General features: G+C 41.8%; 2 protein-coding genes across 3 annotated transcripts in view; one reads left to right on the top strand and one right to left on the bottom strand.

Moving 5' to 3' along the window:
* Window positions 1-23,644, bottom strand: part of CTNNA1 (catenin alpha 1) — a 185,380-nt gene that overhangs the window by 51,285 nt on the left and 110,451 nt on the right. The window lies entirely within an intron of this gene.
* LRRTM2 (leucine rich repeat transmembrane neuronal 2) lies at window positions 18,124-22,434 on the top strand. The gene is made up of 2 exons (XM_081090775.1): window positions 18,124-18,814; window positions 19,156-22,434. The coding sequence occupies exons 1-2, from the start codon at window positions 18,811-18,813 to the stop codon at window positions 20,703-20,705; spliced, it is 1,554 nt and encodes a 517-aa protein (XP_080946901.1). The 5' UTR covers window positions 18,124-18,810; the 3' UTR covers window positions 20,706-22,434.

Below are 23,644 nucleotides of genomic sequence, written 5' to 3'. Positions count from 1 at the left end.
TGTTAAGTCTCGTAATAGGAGTAGCCTGACAGATGAAAGTAGTAGCTCGTGCATATCTCTGAAGGTCACGAAATATAAACCTGATGTAAAATCTCTGTCATCAGTGATGCAGCAGCAAAAGTCCCACTGATATCAAACGGAGCCATAAAGTTTTCTGTCGGACTATCAGTGTACATGTATACATTAAAAAATAAATGCATTTTTCATCATCATCCACTGTGTTTTTGTCGCTCAAATGAATTTTATTATTTTTTCAAGGTTCTTCACATACATACACACCTTAAGCAGGGGTCCTCAAACTATGGCCCGCGGGCCACATGCACATACAAATATTGTATTTGTTCCCATTTTGTTTTTTTACTTCAAAATAAGATATGTGCAGTGTGCATAGGAATTTGTTCATAGTTTTTTTTTTAAACTATTGTCCGACCCTCCAACGGTCTGAGGGACAGTGAACTGGCCCCCTGTTTAAAAAGTTTGAGGACCCCTGACCTTAAGAGATATCAAGTAGGCGTAACATGTTCTCAAAAAATTAGGTTTGGCACGCAGAAGAATTTTGAGTCAGAGATTTTGCTGGTTTTGGCACGCACTCACAAAAAGGTTGCCCACCCCTGACCTAGGCTCACTCAATTTTGTTATGTATGTCCCTGCTAAGCAGTGAGGAACGGGCTTGATAAGAAAAAGATAAGGCATCTTTAAGGTTTTAACATAAAGTTTCTCCTCTGCGAGTAAATATAAGCTGAGCTGAAGAGAGGCAAAGGTTGTTAGCTGGGACAGCCTCTAGCAACAGTTCTGGCAGAGATAGGAAAGAGCTTTCAAAACCCATCTTTAACAGAAGCTTGACGAAGCTCCTCCCCCTTCCTTCATCCTATGTGGACAGACTTCTATTTCTTTAGGCACACTCTTTACTGGGCACATACTCTGCATCCATTGGAGTGGGCAGTATCAGTCATAATCCTTCTTTCAAGGGGTTTATAATCTGAGATAAAATGACACCTAAATTTAGCAATACCCTGTATCATGCTGGGCCTCACAGGAGTTATGCATGACATAATAGTGGGTCAAAGGAATAAGTAAAAGTTATGCAGAGGGTTACATTTAATTTAGGCATTGATTTTTAAAAAGTATTAACTAAAATTTCATGGAGGATTTTATAAATTTTGGAGGTAACATCCGAAAGAACAAGCCTTTTTTTTCTTCCAAAGTATTGCCCCATTTCAGAAAAAGTAAGCATTCTCCCATTAACAAACTCACGACCTCTCCAACCACTCAGACCTTTGCCACAGATGATACCAGGTCTCACTGCTGTGGCTGGCACATATGTCCACTAATTCCTCACCCATAACCTAATCTTCCTCTAAAGGCCCTGACTCCACTCCAACCCTTCCCTCTGGGAAGAGGTAAAATAAGTAACAGTGAGGAAGGGATGAAATATGTCCCTAGCATAGCTGGTAGCATCTCAAGGTGCATTTTAGTCCTTAGAAATAATGTGACAAAGGTTCCCAGGTGAGTCTACAAAAGACTAATCAACCTAAGCACAACATAAACTCAGTGCTTCCAGGGAAAAATACACTGTGAAAATGTCCACAGCACTTCCAGAGAAGGAACATGCTATATGCTAAAGCAGCGGTTCTCAACCTGTGGGTCGTGACCCCTTTGGGGGTCAAACGACCCTTTCACAGGGGTCGCCTAAGACCATCGGAAAACACATATATAATTACATATTGTTTTTGTGATTAATCACTATGCTTTAATTATGTTCAATTTGTAACAATGAAAATACATCCTGCATATCAGATATTTACATAACGATTCATAACAGTAGCAAAATTACAGTTATGAAGTAGCAACGAAAATAATTTTATAGTTGGGGGTCACCACAACATGAGGAACTGTATTAAAGGGTCGCGGCATTACGAAGGTTGAGAACCACTGTGCTAAAGGCTCTACATGGTCCCTTCAGGGAGGGATCTTCTGCCAAAGGCTTCCTTCTCTTCTTACTCTTCACTCTTCCTGTTGGAGCCCAGACATTACCATTACTTTAATGACTATTGTCACTCTTGCCATCTTCCATGCCACGATCCATCTACCCGCATTTTAATTCTTCAGACATGCCATGCTCTCTCTCACCAACCTGGGATATTCTTCCCACATTTCTTCTAATTCCTATCCTACCTCTAGGTGAGATATCATGCTTCCTCTAGCCACCCTCAACTCTGAGTTTGAGTTAAATGCCCCTGTGGAGTGTTCCCATAGCACCTTACACTTACCTTCACAGCCATTTTCAAATCATACCTGTCCCTCTCCCATTGGACATGAATGAAATGAGAAACTAGTGACCAATTAAATACATGTTTAAAAGTCACAGGACTTAAAGTGTGATCTATGTGGCAAATTACCAGACTCCTGATTTCATGTTATTAGTGAAAAGATAAGGCTTTTCAAATAACCCCCAATACTGCTTTCTATCTTCATTTTCATCTAAAGTAAGGCTGGAGAGAGTACCAGAGAATCCAGTGTTTTAACCATGAAACATTTAAGGACTATTTAAAAGAAAACAAGAAGGTGTGATTAAACTCAACAGGAAGGTCTAATTAGATACAATGCCTCCATCAGCCACCAGAACTTAAACCAAATTTAAAAAATAAGAACCATGGCATTCCACAAGACCCATGTCAGAATGGGCATCTGAAGTGCTCTCCATCCCCACCCCCAAGACAATGAGAGAAAGGAATGAAACAGCATCATCAAATACTAGTACAAAAGGGGGGTAGAGCCTTTAAGTAAAACCGGAGGGAGGAAGTGTTATCTAAGGTGCTGTTGGAAAGCTTCAGAAGAATATGGAGCTATAATATTAAAAATACACTCAAGAAAAATGCTTGAAAACCAAAGGAGACTAGCATCTACCTTCATGAGTACAACTAAAATAAAAGGTTGCTGTGGACTGGGCAACACATTCTCGTGCAATAAACATTTGGTGAATAACATGATTAGCAATTTGACCCTGGTTGGTCTACCTGGCCCACAGATGGCTGATGGGCTCTGCATAAGCTAGATAGGTGGTAAGAGTCCCTGGGAGCCTTAGGCAAAGACTAAGTAGCTCAATATTAGAATAGCATGGTTATATATACCTGCATTCCTAAATTCCTTTCCTAAATATTGGCTCTCTAACTGTTCCTAATCATGGAGTACCCTCTCCTTCACTTACAAAGAACATAAGTTTGCCTGTTACCTATTTCATCCTAAAAATTTAATTTAAAAAATGGTAGGGAATGCTAATACTATAGACACCCCATTTTCCTTCTCTTCCCCTCAATAGAGAACAGAAGCTTAGAAATGAGCTTTACTGGTTCGCCTGGGTATTTTCTCAGATGACAGCCAGGCTTGCATACCACCTTTAGATTTTTCTCAGCTCTAAATGTCCTATCAGTTATAATAATGAGCTTAGCTATTTTCAGCTCTGGCCACAGACACATGCTAGAATATGGCTTTTGAGGTATTCCACCATGGTATAACTACACCAGGTCCAGTTTACATGGCTGCTATAGCACAGAACTACAATGAACTGAAACACAATGAATCAAATATGGCACCTTTGCACCAAATTCTGGGATCTCAGAATGAGCATGTGAACTATTCCTTTTTCTTTCAGAGGGAGGGGTGGGGGGAAGAGAGATAAAAATCCATGATTAGCCGAAACCGGTTTGGCTCAAGTGGATAGAGCGTCGGCCTGCGGACTGAAAGGTCCCAGGTTCGATTCCGGTCAAGGGCATGTACCTGGGTTGCGGGCATATCCCCAGTAGGAGATGTGCAGGAGGCAGCTGATCGATGTTTCTCTCTCATCGATGTTTCTAACTCTCTATCTCTCTCCCTTCCTCTCTGTAAAAAATCAATAAAATATATTTAAAAAAAAATCCATGATTAAGAACAGAGAGCCAATATTAAAAGGTTCCTGGCACAAATTGAAGCATGTAGCTGAGATATTCCAAATCCCTTTTGAGACAATAGGTTTCTTCTTTTACTTTTTTGTTAATCCTCACTAGAGGATATTTTTCCCTTTGATTTTTAGAGAGTGGAAGGGAGGAAGGGGAGAGGGAGAGAAAGAGAAAGAGACATTGAGGTGAGAGAGACATCCATTGGCTGCCTCCCACATACACCCCCCCAACTGGGACTGGGATCGAACCTACAATCCAGGTATGTGCCCTTGCCTGGGAATCAAACCTGAGACTCTTCAATGAGTGGATCGACACTGTAACCACTGAGACACACTGGCCAGGGCAGGTTCCTTTCTTCTTAAAAAAAGACAGTAATTGCCCTGGCCAGTGTGGCTCAGTTGGTTGGGTGTTGTCCAATTCACCGAAAGGTTGCCAGTTTGATGCCCAGTCAGGGCACATGCCCAGGTTTCCGGCTCAATCCCTGAAAGGCGGAGTGCACGAGGCAGCCGATTGATGTTTCATTCTCTCTCTCCCTCTCCCTTCCTCTCTCTCTAAAATAGAAGTATTTTTTTTAAAGATAGTAATCATCAACTTGTAAATAGCTGCTATGCATAATAAGCTGGGAAGTTCTGAGAAGCACAAACAGGTATATACTAGTAAAGCAAACAGGTATACAAACTAAATACATAAAGGTCATAGAATAAGACCTCAATTTGGAACTTACTAATAACTCAGAAAAAAGAATCAAAAAACTAAACTGCGGGGATATTTCAAAAGGATTTTCAAATGCTCAGTTAACGGGTAAAATTGGGCTAAGACTTATTAAAAGCCAAGGAATTCTTGGTTTCTATGTTAATTTTTTTAAATAAATCTTCATTGTTCAGATTATTACAGTTGTTCCTTTTTCCCCCCCATAGCTCCCCCCACCCGGTTCCCACCCCACCCCAGGCCCTTTCCCCCTCACTATCCTCGTCCATAGGTGTACGATTTTTTTCCAGTCTCTTCCCGCACCCCCCCCCCTTTCCCCCTGAGAATTAACAGTCCACTCCCTTTCTATGCCCCTGATTCTATTATATTCACCAGTTTATTCTGTTCCTCAGATTATTTATTGACTTGATTTTTAGATTCACTTGTTGATAGGTATGTATTTGTTGTTCATAATTTTTATCTTTACCTTTTTCTTTTTCTTCCTCTTATTAAAGGATACGCCCCAGCATTTCATATAATACTGGTTTGGTGGTGATGAACTCCTTTAGCTTGTTCTTATTTGTGAAGCTCTTTATCTGACCTTCAATTCTGAATGATAACTGTGCTGGATAAAGTAATCTTGGTTGTAGGTTCTTGCTATTCATCAATTTGAATAGTTCTTGCCCCTTCCTTCTGGCCTGCATAGTTTCTGTTGAGAAACCAGCTGACAATTATATGGGTACTCCCTTGTAAGTAACTGTTTTTCTCTTGCTGCTTTTAAGATTCTCTCTTTGTCTTTTACTCTTGGCATTTTAATTATGATGTGTCTTGGTGTGGTCCTCTTTGGATTCCTTTTGTTTGGGGTTCTCTGCGCTTCCTGGACTTGTAAGTCTATTTCTTTCACCAGGTAGGGGAAGTTTTCTGTCATTATTTCTTCAAATAGGTTTTCAATATCTTGCTCTCTCTCTTCTTCTGGCACCCCCATAATTCGGATGTTGGTACGCTTGAAGTTGTCCCAGAGGCTCCTTACACTATCTTCATATTTTTGGATTCTGTTTTCTTTTTGCTTTTCCGGTTGGGTGTTTTTTGCTTCTTCGTATTTCAAATCTTTGACTTGATTCTTGGGATCCTCTAGTCTGCTGTTGGATCTCTGTATATTATTCTTTATTTCAGTCAGTGTATGCTTAATTTCTAAGTGGTCCTTTTTCATATCCTTGAGGGTCTCAACTAAATTTCTCAGAGGTTTCTGGTAGATATTTGAGTAACCTTATAACCGTGGTTTTGAACTCTATATCCAATAGTTTGCTTTCCTCCATTTTTTTTCATTTGTGACCGGTTTCTTTGTCTCTGCATTTTGGCTGCTTCCCTGTGTTGATAATAGAGTGGCTTTGTGTGCTAGGTGTCCTATAGGGCCCAGTGGCTCAGCCTCCCTAATTACCTGAGGTGGACACTCTTGGTGCACCCCTTGCGGGCTGTGTGTACAGTCTTGTTGTAGTTAAGCCTTGATTGCTGTTGGTATCACTGGGAGGAATTGACCACCAGACCAATTGGCTGTGAGGACCAGCTGTGTCCACAGTGGGAGAACTGCTGTGCTGGAGACGATACCCTTATGGGGCAGGACTTGCTTCAGTGGGGCTTTGGTGCTGAGTCTGCCCCTTGAGTGTATCGCTTATGGATACAACTCTTCAGAGTTGTAATCTGTTATGGTCTCACACTGACCACTGGGTACACTGGCTCTTGGATCTCCAAGGAGGTGCAAAGTCAGCCAATGCCTGTGGCCACCCAGCAGGAGCTACAGAGAGATCTGCAGATTCCTCCTCTTTGTTTGGGGTTTGGAAGTGCCCAGATGAGGCCCAGCTGTGAAGCAATGCAGGCTGCTGTCGAGCCTTAGGCCTGCTTTTGGAAGCTTTGATGCTCTTTGACCCAGCAGCAGTTCGTTAGGTTTTAGATCGCAAAAGAACAGGCAATTCATATGCCAAAGCCTCTGCTCACAGCTTGGGTGGGGTTGTAAAGTGGGTGGGGCAGGGTCTCAGGGAATCACCAGGGCAGAGCAAACAGCAATGGCTGCCAATCAGCCCTGCCTCAGAGAGTTCCCCGGGTCTCTGTATCCCGCAACCCCATGCAGTAACAATGATCGCTGCAAGCACCTCTGTGAGAAAGCTGCCCTCGCATTCCTGTCCCAATGCTAGATAGTCCAGTTTTTCTCTGTATGAGTCTGGGTCCCCAGAGTCTCACCTGGAACTGGAGTTCAGAGCAATTGGGAGCGTGCATCTCCCTCCCAATTGAAAAAGACAACAGCACATCCAGTTGCCACCCAGTTTCCACCTCCATACCTCCGCACTTGCGCACCTCCACACCTCCTACCTGTCTCAATGCGCTTTTCTCTTTTCTTCTAGTTGTAGAATTTCCACTCAGCCAGCATTCCCATGGTTCTGGATGATATCCATTTTGTCTTTTAGTTGTAGTTTTGATGTGGTTGTGTGAGACAGCAAGTACAGGTGTGTACCTATGCCACCATCTTGATTCCTTCTATGTTAATTTTTAAAAAACAAGTTTTCTAAAGGGCTCCGATCCTCTTTGCCCTACTTAAGATAATGGGTTAAACATAACAGGGAATCCTTGTTTACAGAAGATTCTACAACATCTTATGTTCACCAACTGGTGCTGGATCTTTGACATAATGTGGCAAGTGTGAGTTTGTTCTAATATTGAAAAAGCTTCTCATCAGTTTAGCCATTCATGAAAATTAAGAATACAGAGCAAAAACCATAAAACCTTTAAAAAACAATGACTACCTTAAACATATGTAAAATATTTGGCAAAGTTAATTTATTTAATAAGGGAAAATGCCTTAAAAAATCTTTAAGAAAATGACCAATTTTAGGAGTGGGGTGTGGGATGAGCAAAAATGAACTGCAGTTTACAGAAAAGAACAAAAATGACAATATACCTATATACAAAATGATGCTCAATTTCACTCATCATTAAAGAGGAACAAATCAAAGAGAGCATTTTTCACCTACTGGATTCCCAATATTTTAAAAGTTTGCTGGCTTCTAATATGGTGTTTGGGGTGGGTGGGCAGGAGAGAGTGTGGGTGGCTAGTACATACTATAGGAAGTATAAAACAGCTTAAAAATTTTTGGAAGGCAATGTGGCAATGTCTATCAATTTTAAAAATGCCCCATAACCCAGCAATTTTATGGTTAGGAACTTATGTCAATATAAACTTGCCTAAGAATGCAAAGACATTTAAAAAGATATTCATTTTACACTGTCTGCAAAAGCTAAAAGTCTCAAAACAAACTACATATCCATAAGTTATAGTATAGCCATATAAGGAGAAAACTGCAGTCTTAGCTACAAACTCATATCTACAAACACACTTGGGGAAAAACTATAAAGCCATTAGACAGACAGACAGAACCTCTCACCCTGCTCCCACATGGAACAAGCAGCAGGACAGAATCAGCTACTACAGGAGCGCAAGCCACATTTCAGCAATATGGGAATAAACCGCAGCCATCATGTTACATGCTGCTATATAGCCTTTCATAAGAAATGATCTCTCTCTCTTTGGGCCAAATTTTTCTTATTGATTTTCTCTGCACTGATGACATCACATGTTGAATATTTTTTGCTTGCCTTAGCACATGTCACTTGTCCCTCTACCCCAGAGTGCATTAAGATGGTTCTGAGGGAATGACATTTCCAAGCTTCAGCAACCAAGACTTGCTAGCATCTAGCCAATATACATGCAGATTTACCCTTTTAAATTTAGCCAATTGGGTCAAAAGCCCTCTAAATTGAAAGGGATTCTTCAAGAAAATATGAATGTGTATCTTACTCTTAATTCTATCCTGTGCAAATGGCTTTGTATATGGCCTGTGGCCATCTATGTAGACAGGAGGAAACAAATATAACTAGAAAGCTACTCAAAATGTAGAGAGGGAAAAACAGGAAGGGCAAATCCAAACTTGGCTGCATTTCAGAATTTAAAGAAAAAAAAGAAGCAGCCTGACTTGCACAGAGGAAGAGGAAAACATGAACATGATGAATCCATTGGAAACAAGAGTAAGTAAAAGGCTTGACAATATAAATTTCTATCAGTCTGTGCGTTAATCAAGAATTCAAGTCTGTTCTGTTTGGTTTGGTTTTATGTCTATGGTGCGAGAAATAAAAGATTTTCATGGTTTAAATGTACCTCTCCCCATGTGAATATTTTCCTTCACCTAATATTCGACTCAGGTGCATCACTCTCGGATTTATTGACAAACTACCTAGCCATGGGCACAGAATACAAGGCTAGCACTGCAGAATTAGGCTGTCACATGATCCTAACACAGCAACATCCCAAGAACAACAAATACCAGAAGCACATGCCTCCAAAACTAGAACCTCAGATTGGCTGATCTCTTCCCCCTGAGATTTGACAAAGAACTTGTATGCATAACCCATGATACAGACAATAGGGTGGCAAAGGCCTGGGGTAGGGGGATAGGGTTGTGGGGGGGCTAGAAGGAGTCAATGGGGGGCAGGGGGGAAAGGGGACATATGTAAGATTCAAATAGCTCAACCAAAAAAGAGAATGAAAGAAGCCCCAAACTTTTTAAGTTGCAGCATCAAAAGGAACACACACTATCACTAGTGTAATCATCACTGTTCCTACTGCTTTCTCAGTTATACTAACCAAAGAACAAAAGGACTTTTAAAAATTAAAATCATTCAAGGATTGGGATGGGAACAGGAAATACAATTTTAAAAAAAAGAACGGGGGTTCTGGCCCTAGCCCGTTTGACTCAGTGGTTGGAGAGATGATCCATGGACCAAAGGGTCCCTGGTTCGATTCGTCAAGGGCACATACCTCAGTTGCAGGCTCAATCCCCAGCCCCAGTTAGGGTGTATGCAGGAGGCAACCAATCAATGTGTCTCTCTCACATTGATGCTTCTCTCTCTCTGACTCTCCCTCTCCCTTCCACTCTGTTTGGAAGGCAATGGAGAAAATATCCTTGGGTGAGGATTAACAACAAATAAAGGGGGGTGGGAGGATTCTGGGAGCCTAATGTGGGGAGTCTTCTTTTTAAAGGCTTTTGAAGGAAAAGATTCCCAGCAACACTGATATACCATACTTACTTACACTCAAAAGTGGTCCCCTGTGACCACAACAGAACTCTAGGAGCCTAAAATGGGTATAGGACCTAAGTAGACACTTCTCCAAAATGGACATACAGAAGGCCAAAAGGCATATGAAAAAGTGCTCAAAGTCACTGATCATCCGAGAGACAAAAATCAAAAGGACAATGAGGTACCACCTCACATCTGTTAGAATGGCTATCATCAACAAAACAACAAACGACAAGTGTTGGCAAGGATGTGGAGAAAAGGGAACCCACGTGCACTGCTGGTGGGAATACAAACTAGTGCAGCCTCTGTGGAAAACAGTTTGGAGTTTCCTCAAAAAATTAAAAATGGAACTACCATTTGACCCAGTGACCTCAGTTATAGAATATATCCCAAGAACTCAGAAACACCCATCAGAAAGAATATATGCACCCCTATATTCCTATCAGTGCAATTAACAATAGCTATCATTTAGAAACAGCCGAAGTGCCCATCAGCAGATGAGTGGATTAAAAAACTAGTACATCTATACAATGGAATACTATGCAGCTGTAAAAAAGAAAACTCTTACCATTGCAATAGCATGTATGGACCTAAAGAGCATTATGCTAAGCGAAATAAGCCAGTCAGAGAAAGATAAGTATTACATGATCTCATATGTGAAATCTAATGAACAACATAAACTGATGAACAAAAGTAGACCCAGAAACATAGAAGCATCAAACAGACTGTCAAACCTTAGATGGGAGGATGGGGGGGAGGGAGGGGGGCTAGTGGGGGGGAGATCAACCAATGAACTTATATGTATACTAGAGGCCCGACGCATGAAATTCGTGCAAAAGTAGGCCTTCCTTCCCCTGGCTGCCGGCACCGGCTTTCCCTCTGGCACCCCCGGACCCGGGTTTCCCTCTAACTGCCGGCAGGCACCCGGGACCCAGGCTTCCCTCGCAGCCTCGGATTCATCTGGAAGGATGGTGGGTCTAATTAGCATATTACACTTTTATTATTATAGACTAGAGGCCTGGTGCACAAAAATGTGTGAACTCGGGGGGAGGGGGGGACCCTCAGCCCGGCCTGTGCCCTCTCGCAGTCTAGGACCCCTCGGGAGATAACGACCTGCTGGCTTAGGCCTGCTCCCCCGTGGCAGAGGGCAGGCCCAATCCCTAGGTGCAGGCCCTGGTCGGGCTCAGAGCAGGGATGATTGGGGAGTTGGGGTGCCACCCCCTGTCATGCACAGAGCAGGGCAGATCAGGAGGTTGCGATGCCACCCTCAGTCACGCTCAGGGTAGGGCCGATTGGGGGGTTGGGCACTGCCCCCGTCACGCACAGAGCAGGGCGGACCAGGGGGTTGGGGCGCTGCCCCTGTCACACACAGAGCAGGGCGGACCAGGGGGTTGGGGCGCCGCACCCTGTCACACTCGGGGCAGGGCCGATGGGGAGGTTATGGCTCTACCCTGTCACACATAGAGCAGGGCCCGTGGGGGTGGTGGGGAGGGGGCTTGGGGCGCCGCCCTCTATCACCCACGGAGCAGGGCTGATCAGGGGATTGGGGCACCGCCACTGTCACACTCAGGGCAGGGACGATGGGGAGGTTATGGCTCTACCCTGTCACACACAGAGCAGGGCTCGTTGGGGGGGGGTGGGGGGGGTTTGGGGCGCCGCACCCTGTCACACACAGAGCAGGGCTGATCAGGGGGTTGGGGCGCCACACCCTGTCACACACAGAGCCGCAGGGCAATCAGGGGGTTGGGGAGCTCCCCCCTATCAGGCACAGAGCAGGGCTGATCAGGGGGTTGGGGAGCCTTCCCCTGTCATGAACAGAGCAGGGCCGATAGGGAGGTTGTGGCCCCGCCCCCTGTCACAGAGCCACAGGGCGATCAGGGGGTTTGGGCGCTGCCCCCTGTCACGCTGATCCTGGTGCCGGGAGGCCTCGTGGCTCCGCTGATCCCGGTGCTGGGAGGCATATTACCCTTTTGCTATATAGGATAGAGGCCTGGTGCACCGGTGGGGGCCAGCTGGTTTGCCCTGAAGGGTGTCCTGGATCAGGGTGGGGGTCCCCACTGGGGTGCCTGGCCAGCCTGGCTGAGGAGCTGATGGCTGTTTGCTGCTGGTCACACCCCCTTCAGGGTGGGGGTCCCCACTGGGGTGCCTGGCCAGTCTGGGTGAGGGGCTGAGGGATGTTTTCAGGCTGGCGGGTGACTGAAGCTCCCAACCCCTCCTTTTTTTCTTTCTTTTTTTTTTTATTCTGGGCCAGCTTTAGCTCTGAGGCTTGGCTCCAGCTCTTAGGCTTCCGCTGCTGAAAGCAGGTATCTGGATTGTTTGGGTTCTATAATCGAAACACTGTTTCAACTCCAGCTCTAAGATCCCGGCCGGCTGAAAGTAGGTTTCTGGGGTTTGTTTAGCTTCTATATTTGTAACAGTGTTTCAAACTGCAAGCTCAGAGGCCGGCAGCAGCAGGTGGGGAACGTTGGAGTCCTCTGTCACTGAAGCAAGCAAGCCTCATGTTCGCTTCCAGCTGCCTGGATGCCGGCCGCCATCTTGGCTGGCAGTTAATTTGCATATTGCCCTGATTAGCCAATGGAAAGGGTAGCGGAGGTACGGCTAATTACCATGTTTCTCTTTTATTAGATAGGATATGCATAACCCATAGACACAGACAATAGGGTTGTGAAGGCTTGGAGGGAAGGGGGTAGGAGAGGGCAATGGGGGGGGGGGGGAGACATAGGTAATACTTTCAATAATAAAGATTTATTTTTAAAAAACAAATAAAACTCCAGGAGCCTAGAATTTTGAATGCTCTTAGATCCTCTAGCTCTACCTGGGACTATCAACTACTCTTGAGCCCACCTCCAACATGACAGATTAGTAAAGCCATTAATCCTTACATATTCTATGTGCTTCAGTCAGATAGATTCTGTTTCTTTCAAAGATAACAAGTTAGTGTTTAGCACCAAACCCCAGTAATTTTTCCTGTTTTTAAAGAGCAAATAAAAAATTTGTAAGAAGTTACACATTTGCCTCCAAATGCATGCATGTTCAAAAGCAGTGAACAATTCCAGGATTTACCATAATCTTCTCGCATCCTCTTTCCCTCCTCCCTCCAAAAAAATAAAGGCTAGTAAAATCCACTTCCTCTAATATAGGCCTTGATACTATATAGGCCCAAGTGGGAAGTTGCCAACCAGGAATCCCAAAAGGTTCTTAGCAAGGAATGTACTCAGACTCATAAAATCTAGGGCCTCTGCCTGGCCAGTGTGGCTCATTGATTGGGTGTCAACCCAGGAACCAAGAGGTCACCAGTTTGATTCCTGGTCAGGGTATATGCCTGGTTTCGGGTTCAATCCCCAGTAAGGGGTGTGCGGAAGGCAGCCGATCAATTATGGTTCTTTCTCATCGATGTTTCTAACTCCTATCCTTTTCCCTTTTCTCTCTAAAAAATCAATAAAATCCTATTTTTAAAAAATCTAGGGCCTCCACCCTAAAGACTATCACTTCTGAAATGCAAAGATATCTTCCAAATGGTGATCAAGACTGGTAGCAACAAGGTATTTTTGCTGATGATTATTTTAGAGAAAGGAAGGGAGAGAGAGAGAAGCATGGATTTGTTGTTCCACTTATTTATGCATTCATTGGTTGATTCTTATATGTGCCCTGACAGGGGATCAAACCCGGAACTTTGGCTTATCATTCAGGTGGGAAACGTCTGGCCCATGGGTCATATAAAACCTGAGAAATCATTTGGTATGGCCCTGTCAAGTCATTAGGCATGAGTTAATTAAATGTTTGACCAACTATACCAGGCTAACTTTTTTTTTATTGTTTAAAGTATTACATATGTCTCCTTTTTCCCCGATTGACACCCCTCCCTGCCACTCCCACCCCCTGGGACAAGCCCCCACTGCCCCAGTGTCCGTGTCCATCGGTTATGCCAGTGATGGCGAACCTATGACATGTGAACTCATTTTTTTGGTTGATTTTTCTTTGTTAAATGGCATTTAAATATATAAAATAAATATCAAAAATATAAGTCTTTGTTTTACTATGGTTGCAAATATCAAAAAATTTCTATATGTGACACGGCACCAGAGTTAAGTTAGGGTTTTTCAAAATGCTGACATGCCAAGCTCAAAAGGTTCACCATCACTAGGTTATGCTAATATGCAAGTATACAAGTCCTTTGGTTGATCTCTTACCCGTCCCCCTCCCATGCCCCCCCGCCCCTCCCCGGCCTTCTCTCTGAGGTTGGACGGTCTGTTCAGTGTTTCTTTGTCTCTGGACCTATTTTTGTTCATCTGTATGTGTTGTTCATTATATCCCACATATGAGTGAGATCATGTGATATTTATCTTTCTCCGACTGTCTTATTTTGCTTAGCATAATGTTCTCCAGGCCCATCCATGCTGTTGCAAATGGTAAGAGTTCCTTCTTTTTTACAGCAATGTATCACAGGCTAATTTTTAAATATATAAGAGGCTAATTTTGTATGGCCTGCAAATGATGTTATAAATATCCAAATGGTCCTTGGCAGAAAAAAGGTTCCCCACCCCTGGCTTATCGAGATGATGCTCTAATCTACTGAGTTGCCTGACCAGGACCCAACAAGGTTTGTTTGTTTGTTTGTTTGAATATGTTTTTATTGATATTTTAGAAAGGGAGGAAAGGAGAGGAAGAGAGAGAGATAAAAACATCGATGAGAAACATTGACCAGCTGCCTCCAGTGCGCCTATTGGGGATTGAGCCGGCAATCCAGGTGTGTGCCCTGACCTGAAATCGAACCAGAAACCTCTCGGTGCATGGGATGACGCTCAACCAACTGAGCCACACCAGCTGGGCCAACAAGATTTATTTTAACATACTTTCCAGAGCACCTCTATGCAAGACCTCTGGTGCTGGAATATGACAATTTTTGGAGTTGGGCATGATTAACAAAACATTTGATCTTTCAGTATAAAGCAAAATCAAGCTCCATCTCTACCACAAAAGAATAAGTGATTCCATGTATATTTCTGTACATGTGCTCTCTAAGTGGAGAAATAATTCTCCCTAATCATCAACACACATTAAAAGCAAACTTTCACATTGAGGAATGCCAGTAACTACAGCACGAAAGCCCTGCTGCTTAACTCAATCTGCTTAAACACATTTAGAAATGGTCAGGTTAGATTTTACTGCTCCTTTGCCTTGTCATGAACAACTAAAGTAATGAAAATTTAAACAGATGATATGAATAGTACCTTTCAGAGGTTGTACTGCCACTTTCAGTCAAAGATATATGTATGCAGAATAAAGCTGTTCTAAAATGAAACCAAGAAATAATTTAATTCAGGAAGAACATGGGTTTCTGTTTAGTTCTCTTTGCTAAAGAAAGGTAAAGATCAAAAAATAATACAAAATTCCAGCCCTAGCCGATTTGGCTCAGTGGATAGAGCATCTGCCTGTGGACTGAAGGGTCCCAGGTTCGATTCTGGTCAAAGGCACATGATCCCCAGTGGGGGGCGTGCAGGAGGCAGCCAATCAATGATTCTCTCTCATCATTGATGTTTCTACCTGTCTTTCCTTCCCACTTCCTCTCTGAAATCAATAAAAATATATTTTAAAAAGAAATAATAATAATAATAATGGTAATAATACAAAATTCCATCAATGGGAACTGTGTGCTCCACCAATTTTGAGACATGCACTATTATTTTCTTTGGTTCCACTGCCTGAATCTTTTGAATCCAAAGAGAGGGCAAGTGGACAAGATGGCTGGTGACCTAGAAGGAATTGTGCAGTCTGGGCACTGTGATACCATATTACTGCCCTCTTTTCCACATGCATAAAAAATAATTAGCTGTGATTCCATTGGTGCTTCTCTGGGCAATTTCTGTTGTGCATAAATCTGTAATAACTGTACTGGGATAATACAAGTATTTCCCATTTTTTAGTATATAAGATGTAGGCCGAGTAACCTAGAGAGCAGAAAGGAGAACCAAGAGTCTAAAAGGAAGGAGATTATTTTCCTTCTAAATTTTCATATATAACTCATTCCTAATCATGGTTGCTCTAATCCAATTGACTCTAATGCTTTTCTCCACATGGAACTAAAGTGGTTACTTCAGGGAAGAATTTAATCCAGCTCCTCCTGCCTGGCAAAGGTTTCTTTCTTTTTTTTTTTTTTTTTATCGAAGGGTGGCTGACTTCAATGCAGACATTTACAGTATCTCAAGAGCTTTTTTTCCTTAAAAAAGTAAATTAAAGAGACCACCTTTATCAGATCCCCCCCATTGGAAGTTTTGGGATCAAGTTCCTGCAGAACAGTAACTTTGAAATCTAAGGTCACAGACCCTCTAAGAATCTGATTAAAGCTCATTCACAGAAAAATGTACAAGCTACAAAATTCCACAAGACAGTCTATGAAGCCAGGTTAAGAACTTTTAGCCTATAGAGAGATAGACTATGGAAAGGCTCAAGGTTAGTCTTGAGCATCCTTGAAGTCTAACAGGAACTCTCCTCTGTTTCTTAACCAGGAAGCAGGAAAATGATAGGAGTACTAATGTGGGCTCATTCCTGAGAATGTGGGGTTCCACTCATGGGCAACTTTGGTTTGAGGGCTTCTCTTTGGCCTGGGGAAACTGTCGTCTAAAACCCTACCTGTCCAATCTTTCCTTCTCCTCTGCTTTCAGAGATGTCAGACCTGCCCTGTGGTCTGAAGACTCTACCAGCCCTCAGAGTATCCCTGCTGTCTTCTTCTTTTTTTTTTTTTTAAATATGTTTTATTGTTTTTTTTACAGAGAGGAAGGGAGAGGGATAGAGAGTTAGAAACATCCATGAGAGAGAAACATCAATCAGCTGCCTCCTGCACACTCCCTACTGGGGATGTGCACCCTTGACCGAAATCGAACCTGGGACCCTTGAGTTCGCAGGCCAACGCTCTATCCACTGAGCCAAACCGGTTAGGGCTCTTCTCTCTTTCTTTATACTTCCCAGGCATTTTCCCTAACAAAACTCATATTTCTAATACCATCTTGGGGTCTGCTTCTAAAACTACACATCTGCAGTTGCTGCATTTTCACACCTTTACACAGGGCCCCAAGGAAGTAGCCTTGAAGTCTTCCAGTTCTTACTCCAGTACCACCAACACAGAATCTATGCCCCTTAAAACAATCACTTTTTAGACATGCCCATAGGATGAAGGCCGTGGAAGCCAACAGGCCAATGATGTTTCACAGACAACATGGGTAGTTTTGAGATTTCTGCCTTCAGGTGTGAAACAAGACCCAAAAAGGCAGCGGTTCTCAACCTATGGGTCGCTACCCCTTTGGCAGTTGAACGACCCTTTCACAGGGGTCGCCTAAGACCATCCTGCATATCAGATATTTACATTACGATTCATAACAGTAGCAACATTACAGTTATGAAGTAGCAATGAAAATAATTTTATGGTTGGGTCACAACATGAGGAACTGTATTTAAAGGGCCAGAAGGTTGAGAACCACTGTAGTAAGGGTACGTGCCAATGGTATAAGAGAAATTGGCATGGAAGGCTAAATCAGTAAGGTAAAATGTGTAACAGGACGTACCTTTGTCAGGCCTGAAAACATGACCCTGACTTCATGCTAAAATAGCTTTCACAACACTAAACATGGAGCTGTACATTCATAACCAAGCTCTGAAAAGTGATAATACTATTCAACAGCGAGAAGATAGAGTTAGGTCAAGTTAAAACACTTAAAGTCAGTTGTTAAGTGTGCCAGTAGGAGCTATTAAGCGTGCAAATAAATGTTCTATTATTTGAGTACCACAATGGCCCAATCCCAGCATCACGGGAGGCTTTCAGTTGAAGGAGTAGGTCTGAGGTAAATACAAGGGATTGTGTTAGATTCAGCCATGCTGTATCACTTTTCCTAAATCATTTCTGTTCCACTGTTAAGGCTTAGGGCATGCAGTATTAAATGACTGTGTCAACCTACCCTTTTCTCCTGTGATAAAACATTATTATAAAATAGTACAGAGGAGAAATCTTTTAAATTAGAGTTTCTCTGAAAGTCTCAAAGAACAAAATAATCAAATGCTTTGCAAGCTTTCCCACCCTTTATTCTTGGTTTGTGGTGTTAAGCTCTTAGTGACAAAGAAGCCAAACCCACATATCTAGTTTACCAACACACTGAAAGCAAATCGTAGTCGTACTTCTATTTTAACCAAGCATGACAACAAGGTGATTGAGTAGCTTCCTAAACTACCAGAGCAGCGGGCAATAACTTGCATAAGCTGGCATTAGATCAGCACTTCATAAATCCTGCAGGCTCCTGACCATTTACATGATCTTTCTATGCAGAATCGGCAGTCTGACACTGGCTCTCACAGGCAATAAAACCATCTCTCTGCTAACCCAACTCACTGTTCAGACGGGTCTTCTTGAATGCAGTCTTTATTACAACCCCACTGCTGCTCCTACACTGAAGAAATAGCATGTTTTTAAGTCAGGAGTTCTTCTTTCTTGCTTTATTGTAATTGGGGGTCTTACAACGACCCGATACTGTTACAAAGCATCATGCTTTATAACAGTAAAGCTTCTGGAAAACCCAAACAAAAGACACGTCACCCGGTGACGTCAGCCTATATACAGTTCTGTGTGGTCGCAGCACATAAGCAAATCCATTCTTGTGCCGTTTCTCGGAAAAGCTTTTCAGTAAATGCACTCATGCTGCTCCAGGAGCTCTTCTCTGCAACAAGCCGCCCATCTGCCATCAACAAGTTAAGACCGAGAGAACTAACAGCTGCGGAAAGGAAAGACTGATGCTTTGATTAACCAGCTGAGCAGTTAGAGGAGGACGAAATTAATAACTTATATTCAGAAGCAATTTAAGGAAACAGAGTGGTCACGAAAAATGAAACCAACACTATTGAGAAGAATATCCTAAGGAAAAAAACAACTCACCCTGCTGGATTAAATTTTACTCAGAAAGCCTGGGACATAGAAAACAGGAAACTGGTCAAAGGCTCCTGCATGTTAGAGCCTTTTACAGACTCACTGCGTTGAGTCTAACAACCGCGACTGAATGCAGCCTCCAATGTGCTCAGAAGAATGGGTAAGTCCATGCATTTATATGCCTTGTACAGTCAGCAACAAATCACGCTTTTTAAAATAAACCACTGAATTCACATTTTATGAGGGGAATCACTGTCACATTTTTGGATCCTGAGGTTTAAGAAAAAGCATATATTGATGATAACAGGCTATGTTTTATCTTCTTAATGGTTTAAGTTTTGTTCCAGTCATACTAGCAAGGTTAATTTTTCTGCAGCAAATGAAAAATAAGTTATATGCAGTGAAATATTTCACCATATTGTTATGTTCATTTCTTAATAGCTCATACGTTCTGCTAAAATATATCCTATCTTCTTGTTTTCCTTAAATTATATTCTGCAGGCTTACATTTCAAGTGGCCATTAGGGGCCCCTATGCTGGCAGCAATATATGCAATGAGTATGGTTTTAAAAATGCTGCCTGCCTTGGGAATGGCGTGTCCACCTAAATGCCGCTGCGAGAAGCAGCTCTTCTACTGCGACTCTCAGGGCTTCCACTCCGTGCCAAACGCCACAGACAAGAGCTCTCTGGGCCTTTCCCTGAGGCACAATCACATCACAGAGCTTGAAAGGGATCAATTTGCCAGCTTCAGTCAACTTACCTGGCTCCACTTAGACCACAATCAAATTTCAACAGTAAAAGAAGATGCTTTTCAAGGACTATATAAACTTAAGGAATTAATCTTAAGCTCCAACAAAATATTTTACTTGCCAAATACAACTTTTACCCAACTGATTAATCTGCAAAATTTGGACCTGTCTTTTAATCAGCTGTCATCTCTGCACCCAGAGCTCTTCTACGGCCTTCGGAAGCTGCAGACCTTGCATTTACGGTCCAACTCCCTGCGGACCATCCCAGTGCGCCTGTTCTGGGACTGCCGTAGTCTGGAGTTTCTAGATTTGAGCACAAACCGTTTGCGAAGTTTGGCTCGAAATGGATTTGCGGGATTAATCAAACTGAGAGAGCTTCACCTAGAGCACAACCAGCTGACGAAGATTAATTTTGCTCATTTCCTACGTCTAAGTAGTCTGCACACGCTCTTCTTACAATGGAACAAAATCAGCAACTTGACATGTGGGATGGAATGGACGTGGGGCACTTTAGAAAAACTAGACCTGACTGGAAATGAAATCAAAGCCATCGATCTGACAGTGTTTGAAATAATGCCTAATCTTAAAATACTCCTAATGGATAACAACAAGTTAAACAGCCTGGATTCCAAGATCTTAAATTCCCTGAGATCCCTCACAACTGTTGGCCTCTCTGGCAATCTGTGGGAATGCAGCCCTAGAATATGTGCTTTGGCCTCCTGGCTGGGCAATTTCCAAGGTCGGTGGGAGCATTCCATCTTATGCCACAGTCCTGACCACACCCAAGGAGAGGATATACTAGATGCAGTCCATGGATTTCAGCTCTGCTGGAATTTATCAGCCACTGTCATCACAGCCATGGCTACAACTTATAAAGATCCAACCACTGAATATACAAAAAGAATAAGCTCATCAAGTTACTATGTGGGAGACAAAGAAATCCCAACTACTGCAGGCACAGCAGTTACTACTGAGGAACACTTTCCCGAACCAGACAATGCCATCTTCACTCAGCGGGTAATTACAGGAACAATGGCTTTATTGTTTTCTTTCTTTTTTATTATTTTTATAGTGTTCATCTCCAGGAAGTGCTGCCCTCCCACTTTAAGAAGAATTAGACAGTGCTCAATGATTCAGAACCACAGGCAGCTCCGATCCCAAACACGACTCCATATGTCAAACATGTCAGACCAAGGACCGTATAATGAATATGAACCCACCCATGAAGGACCCTTCATCATCATTAATGGTTATGGACAGTGCAAGTGTCAGCAACTGCCATACAAAGAATGTGAAGTATAATATCTACCTATCATCAAAAATTACATCAGATAAGTAACCTATTTTACATAGTAGGGGCTAAATATCTAATTTTTAACAATGGTGACATTAAGCCTAATTTTCAAAACCAAGTGGAGACTTAAGTTTTTGAAGTGAAGTGTTTTTAATTTTTTTTTTTATGAAACCATATTTTAAGTGTTAAATGAAGCAATGCTCACATTAATTTGCAATCTTGTTGGAAAGTCTAAAAATGCTTACTTCAAATTAAGGCATTTCATGTATGTGACTATATACTATTGAGTGTAAACATATGCTATTTTTTTTCCTACTGAAAACAGTTTGGAAAGAAGGTACTGAGCAGAAAAAGATATGAATCAATACTTGTTTGATCATTGCTTTCCATCCCAAGTACCACCATTGGCTTGTTGCTTAAAAGGAGACTTAGCAAAGTTCTCTTGTATGATAATTTGGTATTTACTTAAATTTACAATTTACTGCCAGTGTGGGAAGTAGAATTTCATTATGCTATAAAGACTGGTAAATATTAAACACTCTTATTCCAGAGTTTTTGCCTGGGTTAATAGATATTATCAAAGTCCACATCATGAAATTAGAACCCTTTATGTAATTCTAATAAGCTGAGTAACTCTTTAATATATTTAAACAATGAATCCAAGTGAATGTGGAAAAGGTCTCATTACAATGAATTCAATACTAAATGATTACACTGACTTTGTATCATACAGCTCTAGTTTAACTTATAAGGAACATGTTGACCTTTTGTGGCATTTTTAGACAATTATTTTAAACTAGTATTACATTACCATTTTACTTATTAGTTTACTAAATCCTATATTTACATTTATATGTGAAAAAAGATTTAGAAATTATTTTGGAGAGAAAAGAGAGAAACTGAGTCAACTTAATCCTAGGACCTGCTTCCTTTAGTTTGAAAGCACACACAACATTCTCTCCCTTTCTCAACTGTCATGATCTAAGTTGCCTTACAAAGAGGTTTAAACTCTTTCTTCTGTTTTCTTCCTAATCCTCACACCTCAGATCCAAATAAAAAATAATTAGCAACAGGCATAACAATGATTCTTAATAGAATATATATTATAAAGGAACATTAAAAATCACTTTCTAAATGTTATATTCTGAAATCTGGCCTTTTAATAAGGATACATAGTCACATTATAAGAGCAGTTCCTTCCAAGTGAAAGAAACTACAGATTACAGAGCAAACCTTTTTATGGTAAAACACCAACTACATGCTTATACAGCCATGCAGTGGTAACTCAAAGGTGGCATGGAGGGGAGGGAGATGAAAGGGAAAGGCAGCATTTTGAAATCTGACTCACAGAAACGGGTTAGCTGAAGTTAAGAGGCAGCCAAGAGTGAGGCAAATGGGTAGCTAGCTGTACACTATCTACAGGCACCATGACCTACAGCTGAAATGAAGAGGAGGAGGTCCCCTAGTGTTAATATAAACATTCCACAATTAACAAATGATAATGATGCCACACTTTTCATGTGAAAAAGAACCACATGTATTGCGTTTCTTCAATTATGATTTCTATGGAGAAACTGTAACATATTTAAGATTCAGATGCAAGTTACCAATTCACACAGAATATTTCCATAAACAAAGTTCTATGTATGCAGCAGCAAAACCCAAGACATCAGACTACTGACTTGATTCTAGAACAGCCATGGGCAAACTACGGACCGGGCCGGATTCAGCCCATTTGAAATGAATAAAACTAAAAAAAAAAAAAAAAAAAAAAAAAAAAAAAAGACCGTACTCTTTCATGTAAAGATGTTTACTTTGAATTTATATTAGTTCACACAAACACTCCATCCATGCTTTTGTTCCGGCCCTCTGGTCCAGTTTAAGAACCCATTGTGGCCCTCGAGTCAAAAAGTTTGCCCACCCCTGTTCTAGAAGAATGAACATTTTTATAACTGACATTTACAACTGTATGTGAAAAAGGCGAAAATCCTTAGAGAAAACCACTACCATAAAAGAAGTTACCTTTTCCTTAACACGACCATTAAAACATAATATTTTTCATTCAAGGCATATTTTTTCTTCCCTGGACTAAACTGAAAACATGTTAAGACTACAGTTTAACCTATGGGGTTTAATTGTAATTTTTTTTTCTTTTTAATACTAAAGAGAGGGATGTCTGTCTACATTTCAAAAAACACAAAAAACACAAAAACATGTCTCAGTAAAATGCTGACAAGATCACATATTATGGTAAAAATGTATTCTCTGAATTTCTTAAGGTGGGTAAATTAGTTTGGCAAAGTCTCTGTCTGTAAAGTTCAGGTGATCTTGAGCAGGGAGCATTTCATTTCTTGTTAAACCAGATCTTAGGCCTGCCTGGACAGAGACAAAAGCTGATTTAATGGCACAGAGGACAGCTCACCACTTCCCTTCAGGGCTGGATCTGAAACCCCCATTACAAATGAGAGCTCCACAGGTAAAATTTACCAACTCATTTATCAGGCAAACCATGGCCATTTGTCAGAGAAAAGCTTTGTCACAATATTCTGTCCTGAACACATAAGATTCCATTAGCCCTAAAGAATAGCAAAAAAGTATTCTCTATCATTTCCACCACACCAAATTAATTGAAATTGTGAGTAGAAGGGTGAGAAATATTGGCTGGGAATCCCCACATTAATCCTAAAGATTACAGTTAGTAAAATGGACCATTAATCAGCAAAATTCTTAATGTATGTAGAAAAGTAAATTGGAAAAGCAAGCCATTTAATAATTCAGGGAACAGCAGAACCAAGGCCACCCCGGCATACTTTCAAGATGAAAAATAACTGATTTTTTGCCCTGCATATTTTCTTCTTCTTCTTCTTCTTTTTTTTTTTTTTGGTAATGCTCTCTGAGAAAAGCGAGTAACAATGCCAACCAGCATGTCCCCTCTTCATTAAAGCAC

Source organism: Myotis nattereri (genome assembly GCF_964212035.1).
Source record: "Myotis nattereri genome assembly, chromosome: 5".
Taxonomy (NCBI): domain Eukaryota; kingdom Metazoa; phylum Chordata; class Mammalia; order Chiroptera; family Vespertilionidae; genus Myotis; species Myotis nattereri.
This window is presented reverse-complemented; position numbering and strand designations above follow the sequence as displayed.